The sequence below is a fragment of the Cnephaeus nilssonii genome, assembly GCF_951640355.1.
Source record: "Cnephaeus nilssonii genome assembly, chromosome: 20".
NCBI classification, from domain to species: Eukaryota; Metazoa; Chordata; class Mammalia; order Chiroptera; family Vespertilionidae; genus Cnephaeus; species Cnephaeus nilssonii.
In genome coordinates, this window is record NC_137091.1 from 36611063 (window position 1) to 36635719 (window position 24657).

The 24657-nt window shown below is 47.9% G+C and overlaps 1 protein-coding gene across 5 annotated transcripts in view; it reads left to right on the forward strand.

The window, feature by feature from the left end:
- SIPA1L3 (signal induced proliferation associated 1 like 3) overlaps positions 1-24657 on the forward strand; it is a 246732-nt gene that overhangs the window by 121177 nt on the left and 100898 nt on the right. For all 5 annotated transcript variants that reach the window (XM_079799983.1, XM_079799984.1, XM_079799982.1 and 2 more), the window contains 2 exons: positions 17919-19722; positions 23650-23780. In XM_079799983.1, the coding sequence (XP_079656109.1) occupies positions 18216-19722; positions 23650-23780 (1638 nt within the window). In that variant the 5' untranslated portion in view covers positions 17919-18215. The remainder of the gene's footprint in view (positions 1-17918; positions 19723-23649; positions 23781-24657) is intronic.

Genomic DNA, 24657 nt, shown 5'->3' on the forward strand with positions numbered 1-24657 from the left:
ATCATCTGGCCAAATGGCAAAGACATTTAGTATATCTTGGATTGTAGAAGTGGGTGGGCATCAGGTGGGGTAGAATCAGCAGCTCAAATGTCTGTCATCAGGGACTCAGGTTTTCAGGTTTTCAGCTTGAGCTTCATCCTGGGGCCTACGTGTTTTCAGGCTGGGGCGGAAATAGGTTTACAGTTGTGAGTACATAAAACAGTTTTTTCTTTATTATTTACTAGAGGCCCGGTGCAGGGATTCATGCACCAGTGGGGTCCCTTGGCCTGGCCTGCAGGGATCAGGCCAAAACCGGCTCTCTGACATCCCCTGAGAGGTCCCGGATTGTGAGAGGGTGGTTCTCAGGTGACACACCCTGGAATCGGGCTCCCTCCTGTATGGTTCTGGGTGTGTCACCTGGAAACTGCAGCTGCCAAGTCACTGCAGCTCAGCAGCTCCTGCATTGAGCACCTGCCCCCTGGTGGTCAGTGCACCTCATAGCTATTAGTCAGATGGTCGCTTAGGCTTTTATATATATACACTAGAGGCCATTGCACAAAGAGATTCGTGCAATAGGCCTTCCTTCCCCTGGCTTCCAGCACCGGTTTTCCTCCGGCACCCGGGACCCAGGCCTTCGTTCCAGCCAGAGTCTGCCATCTTCGTCTTTGCTGCAGACTCTGGAGTCTGCAGTCTTGTCTTCAGCCCAGTCTGCAACTTCTCCCAATCTGGGACCACTGGCTTCTAACCACTCACCTGCCTGCCTGCCTGATCGCCCCTAACTGCCTCTGCCTGCCTGCCTGATTGCCCCTAACCACTCTGCCTGCCTGATCGCCCCTAATCGCTTGCCTGCCTGCCTGATCTCCCCTAACCGCCTCTGCCTCGGCGCCTGCCGCTGTGGCTTTGTCTGGAAGGTCGTTTAGCTGTCCAGTCTAATTAGCATATTATGCTTTTATTATTATAGATAGAAGGTAAAAATTGAAAATCTTACTCCTCCTTTCTCTGCACCCACCCCCAACCTCACTTTCCAGAGATAAAATAACGATTGTAAACGATTTGCTGTGTTGGCCACATTGATAAGAGTATGGACTCTGGAGCCAGATGACCTGTGCACTTAAATTCTGGTTCTAGCACTTATTGGCTCTGTGACCTAGTGTATTAGTTTGTATTACTGCCATACATAGCAAAGAACCACAGACTGAGTGATTTAAACAACAGAATTTATTTTCTCCATTTATGGAAGCTGGAAGTCCAAGGTCAAGGTGCTGACAGGGTTGGTTTCTTCTGAGGCCTCTCTCATTGGCTTGCAGGCACCACTTATTGCTGCCTCTCCATGTGGTCATCCCTCTGTGCTCACATGCCCACAGGTATCTCTCTATGTCAAGGACACTAGTCAACCTGGCCAGGGTAGCTCAGTGGTTGAATGTCAACTCATGAACCAGGAGGTCACGGTTCAATTCTGGTCATGGACATACCTAAGTTGCAATCTCAATCCCCAGTAGCAGGCATGCAGAAGGCAGCCAATCAATGATTCTCTCTTATCATTGATATTTCTTTTTTTTTAACATGTTTTTATTGATTTCAGAGAAGAAGGGAGAGGGAGAGATAGAAACATCAATGATGAGAGAGAATCATTGATTGGCTGCCTCCTGCACACCCCCCACTGGGGATTGAGCCCACAACCTGGGCATGTGCCCTGACCAGAATCGAACCCAGGACCCTTCAGTCCACAGGCTGACGCTCTATCCACTGAGCCAAATCGGCTAGGGATTATCATTGATATTTCTTTTTTTAAAAAAATATATTTTATTGATTTTTTACAGAGAGGAAGGGAGAGGGATAGAGAGTTAGAAACATCGATGAGAGAGAAACATCGATCAGCTGCCTCCTGCACACCCTCTACTGGGGATGTGCCTGCAACCAAGGTACATGCCCTTGACCGGAATCGAACCTGGGACCTTTCAGTCCGCAGGCCGACGCTCTATCCACTGAGCCAAACCGGTTTCGGCATATCATTGATATTTCTATCTCTCTCCCCCTCTTTCTTCTCTCCCTAAAATAAATTAAAAAAAATAAAACACTTTTTTTTTTTTCAAGAAAAAAAAAGGACACTAGTCAGATAGGATTAGAGCACACCCTAATGGTCTATTTTTTATTTATTTATTTCTTTAAAGGCCTAATCTCCAAATACAGTCACATTTTGAGGTATTGGAGGTTAGGACTTCAACATGTGAGTTTGACATTTCTGACCCTCAGTTTCCTCATCTGTAAAATGGAGACAGTAACTGTATCTACCTTATAGGGTTTCCTGAACATCTTACCTAATAATAGACAAACATGTAAATTGACCATACCTCCACTACGTCCACAGCCAATCAGAGTGAGTATGCAAATTAGAAGGCCAAAGATGGCGGCCATCCAGCTGCTCCAGGCACGGAGTGGCCAGGCAGGGCAGGACGCCTGCTATGAGAGGTAGGGCGGGGGGCCAAGGGATCTACAGGAGCGGAGTGCCGCAATGAAGACAAGACTGTAGACTCCAGAGTCTGCAGCGAAGACGAAGATGGCAGACTCTAGCCGGAGCGAAGGCCTGGGTCCCTGGTGCTGGAGGAAAACCAGTGCTGGAAGCCAAGGGAAGGAAGGCCTATGGCACGAATCTCTTCATGCAATGGGCCTCTAGTATCATATATAACATGCAAAGTGCTGGCCCATGATAAGTGCAGTATTCATATTTGTAGATATTGTCATTATTACTGTTTACCAGACTTTTTCCTCTGGATATCACATATATATTTTTTAATGTGATACAGTAATACTGTTTCTCCACAGCTTTGTTTTGTCATTTATGAGTGTCTCTTGAGCATTTTACCTTGTCAGCATGTTAGATGTGTTTTCATTCTTTTTAATGTTACCTGGGGTTGTATTATAAGGATGTATCAAAATGCATTTCATTGGTTCTTTCATAAGGCACTTTCCGGTTGTCTTCATTTTCTTCTGTCTCAAGCAGTGGGGAGCCTTGTCCAGGCAGCTTTGGATTCTTGGGCCAGCACTTCTATTAGTTTTCTAATCACTGGGTTCATGGATATGCATAGTTTTAATTTAATTAACTGACCAATTGCCTTCAAAGAAGTTTCTATGCATTTGTATCCCAACTAAAAGAATAGAGACCTATTTTCTCATACCCATTAGTTTTGTTTTAATAATGGAAACATTTACAGAGATAGAAAGAAGCGCACACAGGGCCCGTAGGCACATACCTGTCATCAGATCCCGCAGGTTTTAGCACACGGCCAGACTTGCTTCATACATCCCCCTGCCTTTAGATTATTAACACTCCTTGGTTTGTGTAGTGCTTTTCACTTTCCAAATGCATCTTCTCCCTTCATTTTTAGATAGATTGGGGGGGGGGGGGGCATGGAGAGAAAGAAACATTGATTTGTCCCACTTGTTTATGCATTCATTGATTGATTCTTATATGTGCCTTGACCTGGGATCAAACCCACAACCTTGACATAGCAAGATGACACTCTAACCAATTGAGCTATCCAGCCAGGGCTCCCTTCATTTTTAGGTGCCCCTAAAATGCAGGCAAGGCAGGTGTATCTGTAAGGAAAATAGAGTCCACTCTTGAGTGAGGAAGGAACAAAGAAACCAAGCGGTCAGGGAGGCAACCAGTGCTATAGGGACACAAGGGGTGGGGGCATATGACCAGTGCCCAGGGCATTGTTGGGGAGGAGGGGCAGAGAAGCATCCCCTACCCTACTCAAGATGCTGTTCAAGGTGGAGAAAGAGAGGGAGGACCACCCTGGCTTCTTTCTCACCACCTCTACCTTTCAGGCCTTTGCCACTGCCCCCATTGATTGAACTTAACCAGGAATCCTGGGAAATGTAGTTCCCTGTGGGTCAGGGCAGCACAGGAGGAGGACAGAAACTAGGCAGCCAGCTAAGACAATGGTACCACTCTTATCAGGAAGCTTCCCCTTCCTCCTAGCAGACTTCTCAGCTGGAAAAATGTGTGTCTGGCTTTTTTAGCCCGATATTGGCAGGTAGGCAAATAGAAAGGGGCAGAATGTCACAAGAGTGTTTGCTCTGGCTTAAGAAGTAAGCTTTGCCTTCCACTCAAGCTCGGCCCCAGGCATCTCTCTTCATGCCATGGACATTTGTACATTTATTCATGCAATAAGTTTGAACTCTGGAGTCAGTCTGCAAGATTTGAACCCAGGTTTGCCATTTACCAGCAGTGTGACCTTGGGCAAGTTACTTCATTCTGTGCCTTACTTTCCTCATGTGTAAAATGGGGTGATAATAGTACCTTTCTCAAAAGATTGCTGTGTGGATCAAGTGAGTTAATACACCTAAAGTGCTCAGAACAGTGCCTGGGCATATAATGTGTTAGACAGTGTGATTTCATTCTCCCATTCATCGGATGTACTTGAGCATCTCTTGGAGGTGCCAGCACTCCTGTGGAGGCAGGTGAGTAGGTGGGGTGCCTGCCCACAGGAACTGTAGTGGTGGAGTGGGGGTGGCCAGGTAGATGCATGTATGTGAATGCCAGGTAGACAGCCTTTCACACATTCAGCAGGAAGGGTCCCAAGGGCTTCCCAGAGGTGCCAAGCCAGATGGAGGTAGGGAAGTCAGGGAAGGTCTCACCCAGGAGGTGGCTTGGGAAGTAGGCCTAAGGAAGGGGAAGGAGTAGTGTGCAAAGGGCATGGCAGGCGCCCTGGTCAGTAGCTCAGTTGGTCAGAGTGTCGTCCCATATGCCAAGGTTGTGGGCTCAATCCCTGGTGAGGACACATACAAAAATCAACCAATGAATACATGAATAAGTGAAACAACAAATTCTCTCTCTCTCCCTCTCTCTCTCCCTCTCCTTCTCCCTCCCCCTCTCCCTCTCCCTCTCCCCCTCCCTCTTTCCCTCCTTCCTCCTCCCTTTTTCTAAAATCAATAAATAAATCTAACAAAAAGCAAAAAAAGAACAAAGAGCATGGCAGTTACTACAGGCAGAGCACAAGACCATGGCCGAGGCGGGAGGCAGCTCTGGTTACTGAACATTTGGGAATTAGTTGGGAATCCGGGGGGGTGTTTGACCTGTGAGTTATAGCTAGTTTGTGAAGAGAAAACACCTTTGAATCCAAGGGTTGTTTTGTTTTTGTTTTTGTTTTTTTAAATATATTTTTATTGATTTCAGAGAGGAAAGGAGAGGGTGAGAGAGATAAAAACATCACTGATGAGAATCACTGATCAGCTGCCTCCTACATGCCCTACGCCAGGGATCAAGCCCGCAACCCAGGCATGTGCCCTGACCAGGAATCAAACTATGACCTCCTGGTTCATAGGTCAGTGCTCAGCCACTGAGCAACACCATCCAGGCTGAATCCAAGTGGTTGTTTGGTGTTGTTTTTTTTTAAAAAAGATCATCCTTTTGGTCATTCAGAGAGATCTTTGGAAGAGGAGGTCGCAGCCTCCGTGGTGGTCATAATGGATCCAATAGTTGGGCACTTACTGGACATCATGCCCTATGCTTTATGTTTCTTCCTCATTGAACCCTCGTAGCCTCCTGTGAAGCCATTGGTGCTGGTCCCGTTTTCCAGAAGAGTCATTTGACCTTCCCAGGCATTGTCATTACTCCTTCAGGAGGGAGGTGCTGACCACCTGCCAAGAGCCCTGTGCTGTTCTAGGTAGTTTAGAATGGGCAGCAAAAGAGTCGACATTTTGTGGAGTTCATGCTTCTGCTGTGGGGGATGGACAAGCAAACTTCTAATTGGAGAAGTGAATTGAAGCCAAGGTTTCTCCAAAACCAGTACTCTTAACTAAGGCTCAAGGTGCTGTTTTGAAGTAGTTAGGAACACAGGCTCACATTCCAGCTTTATCTCTTCCTGGCTCTATGTGACTGCAGGCTAGTGACCCCCTCTCTCAGAGCTTCAGTTTCTTTATCTTTAAATGAAAATCTGGGTAGTACCTCTTGTTAGTTAAGATTGTACTCTGCTACTAGTAACAGAAAACCAGTAAACAGTGGCTTAAAAAAGACAACAGTTTCTCTTTTGCGTGTAGGAAGGAAAGGGTGTGTAGGAGAGTGGGTTCCTTCTGACTCCTTGCCCTGCCATCCTCAGCATATGGTTTTCCAACCTCAGGATCACAAGATGACTGCCACATCTACATTTCTATGAGAAGGGTGGAAGGGCCTGAGGCTGAGAGAGAGAGAAACATTGATGTGAGAGAGACACACTGATTGGTTGCCTCTCACAAGCACCCTGACAGGGTGGGGCCAGGGATTGAGCCTGCAACCAAGGCAGGTGCCCTTGACCTGAATCCAACCCGGGACCCTTCAATCTGAGGGCCAATGTTCTATCCACTGAGCCAAACCGGCTAGGGCAATGTCTTCTTATTGGAAAGTGTAGCTTTACCAGGAGGCCCCTTCGCACACACCCCCAGCCAACATTCACTTAATCTCTCATTGACCAGAATGGGACACATAATTATCATAGCTGCAAGGGATCCTGGGAAAGCACGCATTTTGGTTGAGCGTCCTCTCCCCAAACAGATTTGGACCTCTTTTGAGGAAGAAAAGAAGAGCAGTTGGAGTCTGTGTGGCCTCAAATATGAAGCATTCAGCCTGGTATCCAGTACGGTAGCAGCCCACAGAGAAAGGTCATAGTGTTCTCAGATTGAGAGGCAAAGTTCTCCTTGTCAAGGACTGCCACCATTTTTTGTGTAGTTTCCTTACCTGCCCATTGGGAGCAATGTTCCTTGCCTTCAGGTATCCTGAGGAGCATTTGTGAGTCTGTGAAACTGAATTGGAAGGACTCTGAGATACCTCCCACCCTGAAGGAAGCTGGGGCTGGCTTTTGTTTGGAAAATTGCCACATTTTCTTAAAGTTGAATCCATCCCTACCAACTGACTGTCCACCCAAACATACTGTCCTGAAATGGCTCATTTATTCATCTCTGTCCCCCTGTAGTGAGAGAACAGGAGTAGAGATCTGTATCTCTGTGACCAGGTCTGGCACAGCACCATGGCCACCTGGTACTCAGTGGGGACTGAATTCTTTTAAGCTCCTCCTCTTATGAGGAAGCTGGCAAACCTCTGCATCAGCACCATTCCTGCCCCCATGTGGACAGCTACTACAGCTTCCAATGGGACCATCTGCCTCTCATCGTGTTCATTATCCACGTGGCAGCCAGATCACGCACTGTCCTGTACCTGCAGTGAAAGTCAGCTCCAGAATCCTAAACACTCGGGGTCTTTGCACCTGCTGTTCATCTGTCCTCCTCACCTACCATCACCCCTTTCCTTGGCCACCTCTGCATTCTTCAGGGTTTAGCTTAGACACTGTCCCTTCGTGAAGCCTTCCTTGACTACCCACTCTGTAGTACCCTGCTCCTTCCCTTTGTCGATCCTTCCTCCTGTTTTATATTGACATGTACTTGGTCAGTGCACTCAGTTCATGTGTGTCTCCCCCTCTAGCCAGAGTGCAGAGAGGGCTCTTCTTCATTCACTGCTTTGTTGCATAGTAAGACCCCAGGAAATGTTCATCTGCTGCATGAAAATCAGTTAAGTAAATGAAGACTTATGTTTTTTCCTGATTTTGAAAACACATGCATTTTAAAGGTAATTAGAATAAATATAAGAAGGTATAAAGAACACATTTCCAAAAATGACTGGTAGTCCCAGCACCAAGAGATAACCTTGGATAACTTTTTAGCGTAATTTTTCTAGTCTTTTTTCTATGACTGCATCTGCGTGTATATAAATGTTTAACATCATAGGACGTGCAGTAATTTCTTTAGCCATTATCCTATTTTTGGACATTGAGGTTGATTTTTTTTGTGTGTGTGTGTGTGCTTTATAACCAATGCCATGGATTTTTTTTTTTTTTATTCATCTGTGTGATTTATTTGGGATCAATTCCCAGAAGTAGCATCACTGGTTCAGAGGATAAGAACATTTTAGAAAGCTACTGCCAGATTTCCTTTAGAAAGGTTCCAAACATAAAACAAAACAAAACAAAAAGTTTATGGTTCTGGGAGTGAGTGGCTGACTTCCTAGTGTCCTGGGCCCCCTGAGAGCCATTGCCCTACTTCGTCTCCTGAGGACCCAGTGCCCACTTCCGGCCTGTCTTCCTCTGCCTTGGCCCTGGCCTGGGTACTCATCCTGCATGCAGTCCTGAGGCTGGATGTTTGATTACAGTCTTGTGCAAATAGAGCTGCAGGCCCTCGCCATCTGTCAGCCAGTCCATGGGCCCAAGAAGAGGCTTTGCACCCAGTTGAGGGTCAAAACTGGAGCTTCTGGTGTCACTGCAGGGGCATGGCCAGGATGCACTCCTAACAGCATCTGGCCCCACAGCCCCTGTGCCCTGAAGCCCTCCTGAACTTTCAGGTGTGTGTGGATCCCTTCCCCTCAGTCCCCAGCTGTCATGTGGTGAGTTGTCCAAAACTGCTGCTGTGTGTAGCCTTGCTCTCCTTCCCTCCCCCTGGCCAGGAGGAAGTGTACATTCCCCCAGCCTGCCCAGGATGTTTGTGTGCAAACAGATGAAGTGGCCCTACCCTTCTGGGAAGTGGATACCTTTTCTAGGAGAAAAAGTGAATTTTGAGCCAGGGGAGCAAGAGTGACTGGTATGTGTGTGTTTATATACACTGCACACAAAGTCTTGAAACTAGCCTTTAGGTCTTCAGAGAGGGTCTTTAAATATAAAACAGCTATGACTTTTAAAAAATATTTATTTTTATTGATTTCAGAGAGAAAGGGAGAGGGAGGGAGGGAGGGGGAGAGAGAGAGAGAGAGAAACATCAATGATGAGAGAGAATCATTGATCTGATGTCTCCTGCACGCCCTGTACTGGTGACCGAGCCTGCAACCCTGGCCTGGGCTCTGACCAGGTATCGAACATGGGACCCTTCTGTCTGCAGACCAGCGCTCTATCCATTGAGCCAAACCAGCTAGGGCAAGACTTTTAAACATATATATCTTTTTCATAAAATTGTATGTAATGCAACAGTACAGTCTTTAAAAAGAATTCATGCAATGCAAAAGACTTTAAAACTTTGTTATTGTGAAATGTAACAAAGGCTCTGAGAAGTGCGTAAAATGTAAATAGACCGTTCAGCAAGCACTCATGTCAACCTGAGATCAGCAAGGAGATCCTGCCAGCATCCCAGAAGCTTCTCCCGCCCCCAGGAGGCTCTGCTTCTCAGACTTCCATGGTCACCATTTCTTGCTTTTTGAAAGTTTGCCTCACCCATGTGAACAACTCTGAATACCATGGTTCTGTTTCACCTATTTTTGAACTTTCTATATACGAATCATAACTCTACATGTTGTTCTGTGTCTGGCTTTTTGGCTCAGAGTCATGTCTGAGAGTCACATCCTGGTTTTGATGTCGGCACATTTCTGGTACTAAAGCTCATTTTAACTGATACGCAGACAAGCTTTATGAATTTTCATATTTGTGCATTTTGTTTAATGAGTATTAGGAAAAATATGATTCCAGTGCAAGTATCATTAAGGCTTTAATGAGTCAGTTGGTAGAAAGGACCCTCTTGAGTCAAAAATAGTACAGGTGGTCTGTGATTGTGCCAAAGTGGAGACAAGTGACTGGGAAGTTTGGGAGCTTCAGGGTTGAGGACAGGAGGATCACACACATGCATACACTGCTACTCCCCTCCCTGGGCTGACCACTTGCAGCTGCAGGTCAGCCTTCCAGGTCTTCGGTTCTGCACTTGACATATGTAGATATAGATACTAGTAGATATAAAATAATTTGGAGTGTGGGGGACTATGTTTAAGTACTAATTTTTTTTATTGTAAAGAGAGAGTATGCCATTCTTCCTCATTACTTCTTGGGGTTTCTGAGCTATTTGATTAAAGGAGCCAATTTCCTTATAAGATTCCACTACAGGGTGGAGTGAGACTGGCAGTGGTGACTCCTGCCTGGAATACGAGAAATTAGGGGCCTGAATAATGCCACACATGCCAGTGATTCTTTTATTTTACAGATGGTTTGGTATCGGCCTCCCCATTTTATTTTATTATGTCAGTAATCTTGGCAATTCCCTAGCGTCTCTCCCTTTCGGCACATGTTGGGAACTTGGAATCTGGAAAGGAGTTAACAGGGGGACCAGGCAGAGGCTTGGGATATCCTCAGTACTGAGTTAACATAGGATTGTGACTCAGGAGCCACAGATGTGCAGGGCTGTGGCCCTCTGTGCGTGCACATGTGTGAGAGAGAGACACAAACAGTGGGACATGGAGAGACTGGGATAGGGACCCAGGCAGCAGAGACGCAAACATGGCACAGAGATGCAGAGAGATGGGGTAGAGATATAGATAGAAAGGGACAGGGCCACAGAAACATGAGACTATTTGGCTGTTTGGCTTGCTGATTAGTTGGTTGGTTAACGGGGTGGGTGGTTAGTTGGTTATCTGCTTGACAGGCTAGTTGATTATCTGGCCAGTTGGCCGATTGGTTGCCTGGTTGGTTTTAGTTTTTCTTTTCATTTTAAAGGACTCAAAATACTTATGGAGGACTCACCCTGATCACAGTGCTGTTTGGAATCTGGGAATAAAGCAGCGAACAGTTGCTGCAGGCATTTGGTTGTCTCCCCACAGCTCCCCACTGTGAGTGTAGCCGCTTGGTCGTCATTATTGTTTTTAAATTAAGATGTATGAGGATTATCTCATGCTCCTCCAGCAGTCAGAGGAGGTGGCACTGCTCTCTTTCTGGTAAGCGTTGGGGCCCGGATTTGATCCTAGGCCATCTGACTCCAGAGTGTGACCCTGATTTCTGCCTTAAAATCACTCAGAGGTGGAGGGCAGGCATTTATTGAGCCACTGTGTTCACAGCTCTGTCCCTGGGTTTTAGAGATGAAAGTGGTTATGATGACCTTAGAGTCACTCACCTGGCTTTGAACCCATCCCTCCCGGGGTGATCTTGAACAGGTAACTTGCCACTCTGAGCCCCAGTGCTCCCTTCTGTGGGGAGAACTGTAGGACCCCCTGCCTAGGAATGCTGCATGGGTTGAGTAGGGCCAGGTGTGAGGCCAGCGTCACATGTAGCTTAGGGAACTTGCCCAGTGGAGCAGACCTGGGCTCCTGACTTCATATGTACCCGTTTTTGTTCTTATATGGAATGAGTGGTCACAGGGCAGACTCTGGGGTCAGCCAGACCCAGGTTCAGAGCTCAGCTCCTCCTCTCATTCTCTTTGTGACTTTGGGCAAGTAATGTCCCCTCTCAGAACCTTGGTTTTCCAATTTTGTGTGGTAAGTGCTCTGCACGGGGCCTGGCTCTTGGCAGCCCTGAATCAGGAGACTGGGTGATTACTGATGGCAGCTGGGCAACACCCAGGATAACACAGCCCAGCTGTGTATGTCCAGCTCCCTCACTCCCCTCCCACCACAAGGAGCCTTCCTTTCCACAGGGTTCCTGGTGGGCTTCACACACCCGCACCCCACTCCAAAGCTGTTCTCAGGTGAAAACAAGCAGAGCCAGAGATGCTCCTGGCTGGCTCCCTCAGAGCAGGATGGAAAGAGCAGAGCGTGAACAGATGCTCTTTGACGAGGATTCCCTGGTTCTATTTAATCAGGATTGTCAAATATTGATTTAATCTCCGGGCCCAACAGATGTGATCATAGCAGGTTTCAGTGGCAGTTAGCCAGGATTAGTTCGCAAGTCAGGCTCCATGTTGGCAAACCATCTTCTAAAGGTGTGTTGGCCTGGCCACAGGCGTGAGCCCTGTGGGGGAACATGTAAATATTTAACCACCAGTCCAACCTGGGCGGCAGCAGCCATGAGAACAGACAGAAGGTTGCCTCACAGTGATTGGGAGCACTCGGGGTTCCAGGCAGCGTCATCTACCAAAACGTTTCAGTATTGAAGTAAATGGCATGGCCACACCGTGCGTATGGCTTGGCACTGGGCTGGCTAGAACCAGTGAGATCCCCTGGAATGTCAGGCCTCCTGGAGCAATGGTTGTGCCCTTGATGAAGTCTCCCCAGAAGGGCTTCCCCAGGGGCCCTCATTTGGCCTTTCAGGCCCCTCGTCCGGCTGTCACATCATCCCCACTGCACAAGCGTGGCTGCACTCCTGCAGCTCCTGGGTGGGCCCATTCTTCAGGAAACATCCTTTCGTAATTTTGTATTTCAAAGTCTCATTGGAAATGAGTGGGACTGCACCCAGAATTAGAACAGGAAGCTCTCAATTCACATGTGCTTCGGGGGAGGTAGCAACACCGTAGTCTAACCCACCCAACCCCACAGGGCCTTGGAGGGGACACCTCCCCATGGCCCTGGCTCTGGGCTACCAGGATAAGCCCCGTCACTGGGACTGGATCACATTTCTATGAAGGAGAAACACCTTCAGCAGATCAGGGCAGCCCTGGATACAGAAGGCTACCTGGGAAGGAGGCCTTGGCTCCCCGCAGTGCCCTCCCTCTCCCTCTCCCCATGTATTACTTCCAGCTTCTTCCCAGGGACAGATCCACCTGGACACCAAGCAAGCTTTATTTGCCCTCAGGTCACAGACCCCTGCTGTGTCAGTGCTTCCTGGTCCATCCATCCATGTATTCACCAGCTATTTATTCCGGCTTTCTATTTGTCAGGTCTGTGCTGGGGGTGCAGGCAGTGATTAAGACCCTCACTTCAGTGACTCACACACTTACATATAGCAAACAATTAATTACATGGTAAGTTACTTATATATATATTGATGCAGGTACCCCAAAGAGAAAAGCAGAGTGCTCTGAGAGCTCAGGTTGGAGATCGAACAAGGTTGGTGAGAGGGGATAGTCATGTGGAGAAAGTGTCCCCGTTTGTCCTGAGTCTTGAATTACCTAGGAAAGGGAAGGGGCAGAAGGAATGGCATGTGCAGTGGCCCTGAGGCAGCAGGGAGGCTGTGGTGTTGTCAGTCAGTGAGCAGTCAAGGCAGCTCAGACCAGCGTGGTTGTGGGAGAGAGCAGGATATGGGTGGTGATTGGATATGTGGAGTGAGGGGAAGGAAGTATGAAAGAGGACATTGATGTTTCCACTTTGAGCCCTTGGATGTGGCCATCCCCAGGGATAAGTCCTCATGACCCAAGGGCACTCAGGACAGTCACAGATTCTGGCTTTCCCAGTTCTCTGGCGACTGGAGTTGCTAACAAGTGACCACATTCTGGCCAATGAAACATAAAAGAAAGTCTGTTGAGCCGAAACTGGTTTGGCTCGGTGGATAGAGCGTCGGCCTGAGGACTGAAGGGTCCCAGGTTCGATTCTGGTCAAGGGCATGTACCTTGGTTGCGGGCACATCCCCTGTGGGGGGTGTGCGGGAGGCGGCTGATCGATGTTTCTCTCTCATTGATGTTTCTGGCTCTCTGTCCCTCTCCCTTCCTCTCTGTAAAAAATAAAATATATTTTTTTAAAAAAGGAAGTCTGTTGAGGTAGGGGAAATGCTCTGGCAGATTCTCCTTCCTGATCAGGTCAGATAGGTAGAAAGAACACTCTTATATTAACTCTTTCTTTCCTCCTTGCCCATGGTTCAGTGAGAAGCTTAGCTATGGCCGCCAGCTGCAACCACGAGGCCACAAGTCAATGTTGAGAACCAGCAACACACTGAGCGAGGTGGGCGGGAGAGAAAGAGAAAGTGCCTGACATCATCCACTGTACCAACTGTCATATCTACTTCCTTGTTACATGAGATAATGAAATGTTTTTGTCACCTGAACCACTGTTGGATGATATTCTCCTACTTGCAGCCAAATGCATCCCATGTGACTGTCCCACTGCTGCTGACTTCTCATTGTGCTGCTGTGTTGGCCCCATTTTTCCCCCTGTCTACCATTCCCAGCTTCCTTCCTTGCACACCATGCCATGTATTAATCAAGGTCCTCAGATGGCAACAGCAGAAGCCACATTGGCGATCTTGGCTTATAGAATTAACAGGGCCAGAGGAACAACACAGAAAACGGGCAGGAGCCCAGGAACACTGGAGGGAGGGAACCAAGGGTCCCCAGCAAAAGCCATGCCACAGGAAAAGCCAGGTCCACCATCCCCCACCATTATAGGACACTTCCCAGCTTCCATGCTCTTCTGAACCTTGCTCAGATTAAGCAGAGAACATTGGTTTGCTGGCTAAGCCGGGGTCCTGTGCTTACCCCTGGCTGTGGTGTAATTGTGGGGAGGCGATGGAGCTCTTGCCCAAGATACATGAAGGAGTGATTAATAGTAGCAGTAACTGTGGGTTAGGTGGTATTATCCCCATTTATAGATTAAAATTGAGTCACAGTTTCAGTAACCAGGCCATGGCACACCATGTTCTAAACCAAGGCTGTATGTCTCATAATGGAGGTCCCCATAGGAAAATCAGGGTGCTTTTAGGAAGGTGACACTCAACAGTGAACAGCTGGAAATGTCCCAATGTGCACTAGTTCTTGAATCCCAGAGAGGCTGTGGGTATCACCCAGCCTCAGAGTGTCACAGGGACACTCGGCTGCACCTACTCGGAGAGCAGATTTGTGCAGAGACCAGGGCCTTGAGAACATCCGTGTGTTTTCGCAGAAGGGAACAAAACGGATTGGGGTTTTCCAACTGAGCTGAAAACAAAATGCCATCAGCAAAGCCCATCTGTCAGGAGGTGCTTGTGTAAACAACTCCGGGTCACATCTCAGTGACTGGTTTTCCCAACTAGACCAAATGTGGCTTCAAAGGACTAGTTCTTTGCACTCTGCCAACCTGGCCCAAGGGTGCAGCTGCCCTGCTTAGTGCAAGCAGTGCCCTTGACTGGCCAGACACCTGAGCCTGGCCTGGGACCCCGCGCCCAGTAGGGTGTAGGGCATCATGGCCTCAGCTCTGGCAGATGTCAAAAACCCTAGAGGTCTCAAACCAGCAGCCCCTGCCCAGATCTGGCCCACATACTTATTTTGTTTACCCTCATTGTGGTTTTTGCTGGTAATGCTTTTAAGAAGTATTTATTTAGTGGCTAAGAAATACGTGCAAATAATTGGTAAAATGTAGCCAGTATAGCTCCTTCCCTTCCCTCCCCCCCCCCCCCCCGTTCAAAACAGATCCTGGGGATACACAGGGTCTTGTGGAGTGGGGGGCTGGGAATAATAATAAGAACTGAGTGTGTTCATAAGTACTCAGGAGAAAAATTAAGCGGGGCGGGGGTAGGAGGTGGGCAGGACACCCAGCTCCCCTCCCCAGAGGCAGCCACTACTAGTAATTTCATATTGGGAGATATTGCATACAATTCTAGATTTCTGGTTTCTCTTAAAAAATCTGAAGGTCTGGCATCTACATCATACAAGGCTTGGTTGCTAGAGCTGAGGCGGCCCACCTGCCTCTTTAGAACACACCTCTGCTGTCCAGGTCACCATAGCTTCACCTGGCCTCACTCCTGCCTCCCTTAACCAACCCATCCCTGGGGGCTTTCCACTTTCCTCCCCTGTTCTCTGCCCCATCTCCTGCATGCCTCCCTGCAGTACCCTTAGGAATGCTCCATGGGAACCAGGTTCTCACTTTCTCAGAGGATACAGGCTCACCCCAGTTTTTATCCATGAATCTGCTTCATGCTTTCCCCTTTCTGTCAAGTCACACATGTACACATATACTCACAACAGGAGGCCTTGCAGTTCTTCACTTGGAGAGAGAATACCAACACTCACTGACCAGAGTGGCCATGTCTGGCTCCAAATTCCAAAGGAAAGAAAACTTACTGGTCACCTTGAACCAGATACCCAGCCCAACCTAAACTCCGCTGCTCTGAGCAAATCAGGCAACCAACAGATTCTGCCACAGACCATGACTCACTTTCCCTTTCTTCTGCAGCAGAGGGTTTCATCTTCCAGAAGTTCAAGGTAGAGACGAAGGGAGATGATCCTGCAGAGTACTTCAGGTTGCCGTGCAGAAGCACAAATTCGCTTCCCCAGAGGTCTACAATTCGGGGTACACTTGAATGTCAAGTTAGAAGCTGTCTGTTCACTCATTCATACAATGAATAGTCCTAGACACTGTTCTAGGGACTGGGAATACATGGGTGACCAACACAGACACCCCTGCCATTCTGGAACTGATGTGTGGTAAAAAGAGTCCGTAAAAAGATAATGAACAAAAATAATTTCAATTGGTGCAAAAACAAAGCAGAGGAGGCTGGTGACAGAAAGAAAGGCTTTGAGGAGACCAGGCTTTTGTGTCTTCATAGCGTGGTTTGGGAAGCTTTGTTGAAGAGCTGGCACCATGGGAGGGAAGCCAGCTTGGTGAAGAACCAAGGAAGGCTACCCAGATGTCCTGAATGGGGTTTTCTATGTCAGAATAATAGAAAAGAAGACCCATGTGATGGGATCTTGGTTGGGGATGGTGAGTGGCATCAGGGAGACTGGCAGGGGTCAGATCCTATGACATTTGGGGGCCAGCAGAAGGAATTTAAACTTTATTCTAACACAGGAGCCATTGAGGAGATCTCAGAAATAAGAGATTTACCACCTCAGGTTTCTAGAGACATTCCTCCCCCAGTGCTCACAGTAACATCTGCCCTTCTCATTTCCTTTCCAGTGGGGTAGCTAGTCCGGCAGATTGCAGAACAGGCCAACAACAGTCCAGCCTCTGTATACAGCCACCAATAGACAGGACTCAGAGGGCAGCAGAGCGTGTTCCATGAGAAAGTCAGTCAGATCCTGGAAGTGGGAAACTCTGCGCACAAGTGATCCCACAAATAAATAGCATCAAGTAAAGGGGGTGGCATTATAAAGTAGAAGAGACTGAAGAAATGTATCTGCCAAAGCCGAATGTGGATCTTGTTTGGATCTTGGTTTGAACAAATCAACCTCAGAGACACCTTTGAGACAATGGGGGAAATGCAGTGCAGATGGAATATTACGTGGTATTAAAGACTTCTCGTTAATCTAGATTGGTGTGATGAAGTTACATTTTTAAAAGCCTTATCTACTAGAGATATAAGCTAAACCATTCATATAGGTGAAATGGCCTGCTGTCTGGGATTTACTCTAAAAGAGTCTCCAAAAAAGTGTAGGAGTGGGTGGATGGATAAAACAGCAATGGCAAGTACAATAGTCCCCCCTTATTCACAGTTTCAGTTATCTGTGGTCAACCACAGTCCAAAAATATTAAATCAAAAATTCCAGAAATAAATTATTCATAAGTGTTCAATTGGGCACTATTCTGACTACCTCACTTCATCTCATCACATAGGCATTGTTTCATATCATCTCAAGAAGGGTGAGTACAGTAAAAGGTATTTTAAGAGAGCATATTCACATAACTTTTACTACAGTATATTGTCATAATTGTTTTATTTTTATTATAACTTATTGTTGTTCATCTCAAACTGGGCCTAATTTATAAATTAAACTTGATCATAGTTATATATATGGGAAAAAGCATAATACATAGGGTTCCACTGGTGGTCTTGAAGTATAACTCTCACAGATGAGGGAAGAATCCTATATAATAAAAGGGTAATATGCAAATTGACCCTAGTGGCGGAACAACCAGAATTACCACTGGACCAGTCACTATGAGGCGCACTGATCACCTTGTGGTCCCTTTCCCCAGCCAGCAGGCTCCGATCACCTGATGGCGAATGGGGAACCCAGGGTGGGTGGTGGGGAACGTGTGCAGCGCCAGGCCAAGGCTCCCTCCCCACTGGTCACCCCACACACACAGGGCAACCCATGGCGGGGGCGGGGCCAGATGCAGGCAGCCGGGAAAGATGGCCCTGATCGCAGGCCAGGCCTAGGGACAGTACCCATGCATGAATTTTGTGCGCCGGGCCTCTAGTACTATAATAAATGGCTATTGAAATTGGTGGGATGGCTCTTCATAGTCTTCTCTCTGCTTTGGGGTATGTTTGGAAATTTCCATAATAAAAAGATTTTTTAAGTGAGTGAAGCTGTCCAAAAAAGTCACTCTCTAGAAGCAGTAACGTCACATCTCACCTTTGCCTTTTCTCCCTTTTCAGCATGGCACCCCTGCAGCCTGCTGGCTCTCGCCCCCATCTGCTGTTTGCTCTGCCCTGCTGAACCACTCAGACTGTAGCTCCGGGACAACACCTGCCTCCTGAGGTTGTCCTGGCTCAGTTTTCCACAGCGATGGTGGAGAATTGGACTCCACAGACTCATAACCTTCCTGTCAGGCTTCAGGAGCCAGCATCCTTCATCCTGGGACTGGCAGCCCTGAACAATGGCTGAGGGCCAGAGGACCCCATAAAGTTACTCCACAGCTTATAGGGGCCAAAGCATTCCAGTGCCTGTGGACTATGACCACTTATCGGCCCATTCCCAATGATGGCATGGACCTGGCAGCCAGCTGTGGGGCTAGGGGAGGCAATGTCCTCCCCGGGCCCCAAGCAGGAGACTATGCTCCCATGGGATTCTGGGTCCAGAATGGCAGCATGCCCCAGCCCGTTGGTGAGAGCCCAGCTACTGCCATCACCCGCCCCAGTCCCACCACCCCCACAGTGCCCAAGATGGGTGTGCGTGCAAGAGTGGCTGACTGGCCACCCAAGAGAGAGGCCCTGAGAGAGCAGAACAACCCAAGCCCCTCACAGGACACAGATGGCACAAAGACCACAAAGGTGGCCCGTTCCATGAGGAGCATACAGAATGGAGAGCCCGCCGCCAACACCCCAGCCTCCTCAGGGTCCCGGGCCTTCCACCGACTCTCCAGGAGACGGTCCAAAGATGTGGAATTCCAGGACGGGTGGCCCCGGTCCCCTGGCAGGGCCTTCCTCCCCCTGCGGCATCGCAGCAGCAGTGAGCTCACCCTCAGCGAGTGTGACATGGAGGACACGGGGGAACCTAGGGGGGGCCGGCTCATGGGAGCCTTGCCTCTCTTCCGCGAATACGGGAGCACCTCCTCTATCGATGTGCAGGGCATGCCTGAGCAAAGCTTCTTTGACATTCTCAATGAGTTCCGGAATGAGCAGCCGGAGGCCCAGGGCTCCCAGAACCTCCCCGAGCTCCTCCAGGCCCATTCAGGCCCACACCTCCCAGGGAGCGTCAGCGGAGCCAAGGGAGACCTCCGCCACGAGCAGCCCACCAGGGACAACCTTCTCCCGCTACAGCCCGGGAAGGAGAAGGAGAGGGCCCGCAAGAAGCCCGTGCGGGGCCCGGGCAGTGGGGACACAGTGGACTCATCCATCTTCCGGAAGCTGAGGACCAGTAAACCAGAGTGTGACGCTGGCCGGTCCCCGGGGGAAGCAGAGGAAGGGCGGAGCCCCCCAGAGGCCAGCAGGCCATGGGTCTGCCAGAAGAGTTTCGCCCATTTTGATGTGCAAAGCATGCTGTTCGACCTCCACGAGGCAGCCGCCAACAGGGTGTCCTCGGCCCAGAGGCGGAACACCACCACTGGGGCCTCAGCCGCCTCGGCCATGGAGTCCCTCACAGTGTCGCGGGCCCATGGCCTCGGGGGCCTGGACCCCGCCTTCACCAGCACGGAGGACTTGAACTACAAGGAGAACCTGGAGCAGGACCTGGGCGATGACAACAGCAATGACCTGCTGCTCAGCTGCCCGCACTTCCGCAATGAGATTGGTGGCGAGTGTGAGCGCAATGTGAGCTTCTCCCGGGCCTCAACCGCCTCCTCGGGCAGGAGCGAGTGCCGCCTGGCCGAGCCCAGCCTCAGCACCTACCGCACCAACGCCAGCATCTCTGTGCTGGAGGTGCCCAAGGAGCAACAGAGGACGCAGAGTCGCCCGCAGCAGTACAGCATCGAGCATGTGGACCTGGGTGCCCGCTACTATCAGGACTACTTCGTGGGCAAAGGTGACTGGGGCAGGCGGGCGGGTGGTGGCTTGTCTCTGAGACTCCCCTGCTCATTCACTCATTGTGTGCTGGGAACTATGTCAGAGCAGAGCTGTGAAGATTTAGTGAGCAAGCGTCAGGACACAGGGCTGGCACGCCAAAACCTTGAGCTATGTGAGGCAATAGATAGGCATTCACTTAGCAAATATGTGCCTGGCTCACCGTGTCAGCACTCTCTAGAACCTGGGGATACAGTATTGGCCAGTTAAACACAAAAACCTTGTTTCCTAGCACTATAATGTTTTAGGGGTGGGTGAAAGGCAAACAATAAAATTAGATAAATAGCCTGGCCAATGTGGCAGTGATTGAACATCGACCTATGAACCAGGAGGTCACGGTTCAATTTCTGGTCAGGGCACATGCCCGGGTTGTGGGCTCGATCCCCAGTAGGTGGTGTGCAGGAGGCAGCCTATCAATGATTCTTATCATTGATGTTTCTGTCTCTCCATATCCCTTCCTCTCTCTGAAATCAATAAAAACATTTTTAAAACTAAATAAATAGATAAAATATATAAGGTATCATAGGGTAGGAAGTGCTATGGAGAAAAGTAAAGCAGCCAAGAGAAAAATTAAGTGTCAGGGTGGGAGGTTACGATTTTCAATAGGGAATGGTTAGGGAGAACCTCCTAATAGGTGCCATTTGAGTATTGAGCTGAAGGAGGAGGGGAGGAAGACTAGGGACAGTGTTTCCAGCACAGGGAACAAGTACAGTAGTCCTGAACCACCAAATAGGAAGAAGGCCATTGTTGCTGGGCTGAGTGACTGGGGGGGAAGAGAAGGAGCTAAGGCAGAAAGGTGACAGGGGCAGATCATGTGGGACTTTGTGGGCCATAGTGAGGACTCTCACTTTTACCCCAAGTGAGATGGAACTGCAGGAGGGTTCTGAGCAGGAGAGGCCTGATCTGACTATGTTCACAGCCTCCCTCTGGGGGTAGAGAGCCAAGAAGGAGATGATTGACACATCTAGGATAGGGGCAGGGAAGAAACAGGCAGGTTCTGGATCCCCTTTGAAAGTGGAATTATTGATGTTTTGAAGTCATTAACACCAGGGAGAGACAGGCTTCATATATCATTAAATTTATTGGTGCTGGTGGGGCAATTCCACGCAACATAGCATAGGGCAGAGACCACAAACCCAGGCAGGACACGTACAGAAGTGAAGCACACCAAGCAGGGACTACGCAAAGGGCAGCTCCTGCTCAGCTCCAGCTCGTGGTTGTCATGTAGGGAATGCAGACAAACTCAGGATTGCCATCCTTTATGATTTTTTTCAAGATTCTCCTAAAATTCAGATTTTTTAAAATGTAGATTCTTCTAATGTTTAAATGATGGTAACTGTATCAATTCACAATTGCTTACAACTACCAATAACAGGCTTACACAGCATAGAAGTTTATTTCTCTCATGAACAAGTTCAGAGGTCAGCAGCCCAGGGCTGGCATTGTTACCCCTCAGCATTAGTGGAATGCCAATCTGAGTACATGGTCTCCAGGTGGTCTCCCAGTCCAAGATGGTTGCTGGAGCTCTAGCCATTTCATGCATGTTTCCAGACAGAGAAAGAGAGGACAGGATAAGGGCAAAAAGGCAGACCTCCTGTCAAGTCAATCCCTTTTAAAGAGTTTTCTCAGAAGCCCATCCAACTGTTACTGCTTATTGTCTGCTCCTATCTGCAAGGCAGGCTGAGTAATAGAGATTTTTAGCTAGACATAATCCCTCTTTTTTCTTCCCCCAAGATTAGAGGGTTTTCCTAAAAAGGAAGAAGGGACGAATGGATAGGCAGCTAATACTTCATAGCAACTAGTTGAAAAAATTTTAAAGCAGTGTCCTACTCAAGCATAACCACAAGGCTCAGAGTACAGTCTCGAGTCAGGCAGCCCTGGGTTTGGGGTGTTCATCCCATAGCTTATTAACTACATGACACATTTCTTCCTCTAGACTCCATGTCCTCCTGTGAGAAATAGACATGATAGTAGTGGTATCACATGCCCAAAAACAAAGTGACACAGAAATTGAAAATAAAGGGATTAAAAAAGAAGTTTCAGTTAGTTTCTAACCAAGAGAAAGCAGGTAAGGCAACATCAGTATTACACAAAACGGATTTCAAGGCTAAAAGCTCTTTTAGGAGGAACTGAAAAGGCCATTTCATGCTGATATTTAAAAATTCACCACAAAGCTCTAATAGCTGTGAACCTTTGTATTTGCCAACCTGGTTTAGGGGCATATGTATATGCATACAGGGAGAAGTGAACAAATCCATAATCGGTGGCAGCAGCTGACAGGGCCTCTCATTGAAATTGATGGATCTAGGAGCCAAAACAATAAGGTGGAAGTGGATTTGAATAACCCATCAAAACTGGGTTTTGATATTAGTACATATTCATTTTGTGTACATATTACATATACATATGTATACAGTTATGCATGTTAATTTTGTACCTAATTAACAGAGGATACATTCTTTTCAGCTCACACCTAGAAATAACTACATGAAAGGACTGTAATGAGGATCAAATAGGATTGTACATTAAAACATGTAGTTCTTCATTAGGCTGGTAGTAAGTACTCATGCAACTTTTTAAAAAGCAGCTTTCTTTAAAAAAGTATTTATTTGTAGCCCTGGAAGTTCATAAATTAATTAGTCATTGGTCATTATTTATTGAGTGCCTACTGTATGCCAGGACCAATTAGGAGATACCTGGGTATGCATTAGTGTATTAAAAAAACAAACACAGCAACCGCTTCAGGAGTGAACTGGTATTTGTGGAGTATAGTATTTACTCTGTTCTCTGCCAGCTGGGGAAATTATTGAACCCACTATAGGTGCTGTTCTGATTGGGTTATTAACTAACATATTATTTGGGCCTTAGATAAACCTTTGATTTGCAAAAGCATCTCATGAAAATAGGCACCATCAGTTCAACATCAGAGCACTGGGATTGGAAGGTATTTCTAGCAGTGCGTAGATGCTGACTTCATGGACTTGGGTCAAGTCATACTGTTGGTGGGTAACCACCACAGGCAGGAGATACTTGGGGTATACATCAGGAAGAAGAGTTTGCTGGAAGCATAATAAAACAGCAGTATTTTTTAGAAAAAGGGTGAGACAGCTGTCATTTCCTGGAGCGAGCAAGAGATTTCCTCCATGACTCTAATGGCTATGTCAGCACAAGGGGAAAAAAGAGTAGTGGTTAAGTTTCCTGGGTCTATAGGAATGCGATCAGATAAAGGTGATGCTTATCGACCTGAATCATGGTCCTTTTTCTGACAAACATCATGCCCTGGGAGTAGTAATAGCTAGCACTGCTCATTTGCTTGCTGTGTGCCTGGCTCTGTGCTGAGTGTTTAGTACTTTTTAACTTAATTCTCACAATCATACTGAGAAGTGGGTCCATCCTTACTGATCCCATTTTACTGATGAGAAGACTATCGAGTGACTTGGGCCAAACGTCTGACATAGCTAATCAGACTTCAGAGGCTCTTTAGCTAGAATCTTAATCACTTCTAGAGTGTTAGCCATTTCATGAGAGGTAATTTGGCAGCTAAACTGATGAACATTTGCAAATACAGAAGAATCACAATGACACTGGGTTATTAGGTGCTGTGTACCACACTGAGCATTTTATATTTGTAGCTTCATTTCACCCTCCCATCAGCTCTATGAATTGTGGGTAATGTCAGGGCCCTCATTTCTGAGAGAGCACTGAGGCTCAAGTTGTGTGACTTGGCAGACATGGTATAGTAAGATGGGTGTTCACCTCTTACGGTCTCTCCATTGAATGTGGCCGTGACCGGACTGAGAGCCTGCCGTGACCCGCCGTCCCCTCAGCAGGCCTGCCGTGGGATATCACCAGAGAGCTGCCTCTGAACTCACCTACTCTTCTCTCACAGAGCATGCCAATTACTTTGGTGTGGATGAGAAGCTAGGGCCAGTGGCCGTGAGCATCAAGCGGGAGAAGCTGGAGGACCACAAGGACCATGGGCCTCAGTACCAGTATAGGATCATCTTCCGGACCCGAGAGGTAGGTTCCCTATTACCTAAATCATAGCTGCTCATATCTGTGCACTCTTCCTCCGTGCCAGGTTCTATGGGCAAGCGCTTCAGCTGCTTCATCTCTTGTAATCCTCCTGATAACCTCACGATCACGAGTCTCCTCATTTCACAGAAGAGAAAACTAAGACTTAGAGAAATTAAACATGTCTAAGATCAGTGAGTGAGTGTCCAGGCCAGAATTAGAATCTGGTGTGTCTCACTGCAGAGCCCTGGGTCTTCTATTTGCAAGAAATTATTAAAGGGAGGTATGCAGAGGATTCTTTCAGGACCATGAGGTGTCCTGCAGAGTGGAAAAAAGACTTAAGGCAACATGCCTGAGCAGGGCAGGAATTGGGAAATCTCAGCCCAAAGCACTGATGTTGATACTGATGGCTCAAAACACTCCCATTGCATTTCTTCATCCTGAATGGAGAATCCCATCGTCCTGGCTTAGTCAGAGGCCTTCCTCTGGGTTACATGTCAGCTGTGACTAAGGAACAAGGCTTATTGGGGACACCCTGCTTGATTAGGCTCTAAAGTTGTAAGTAACAGAAATCTACTTCTAACTTTTTAAGCCAGAAAGAGAATTCATTGGTTCATGTATCTGCAAACCAAGGGGTGGGGCTAGCTTCTGGCGTGGTGGCCCCAGGCACTCCAACAACGTCACCAGAGGACTCTGCCTCCTCATCTCTCCATTCTGCTCAGCTTCTTTTTAGATTGTGAATGTCATTCTCTTTTGCCTCCAACAAACTCTCTTCATGTCACAGGAAAATGGAGACTGGCCGCTCAATTCTTCTATATCTTTATGCCTTCCTCTCTACAGGGAAGATACTCTTATCTGCTGAATCTCTAGGAAGGACTCTGAT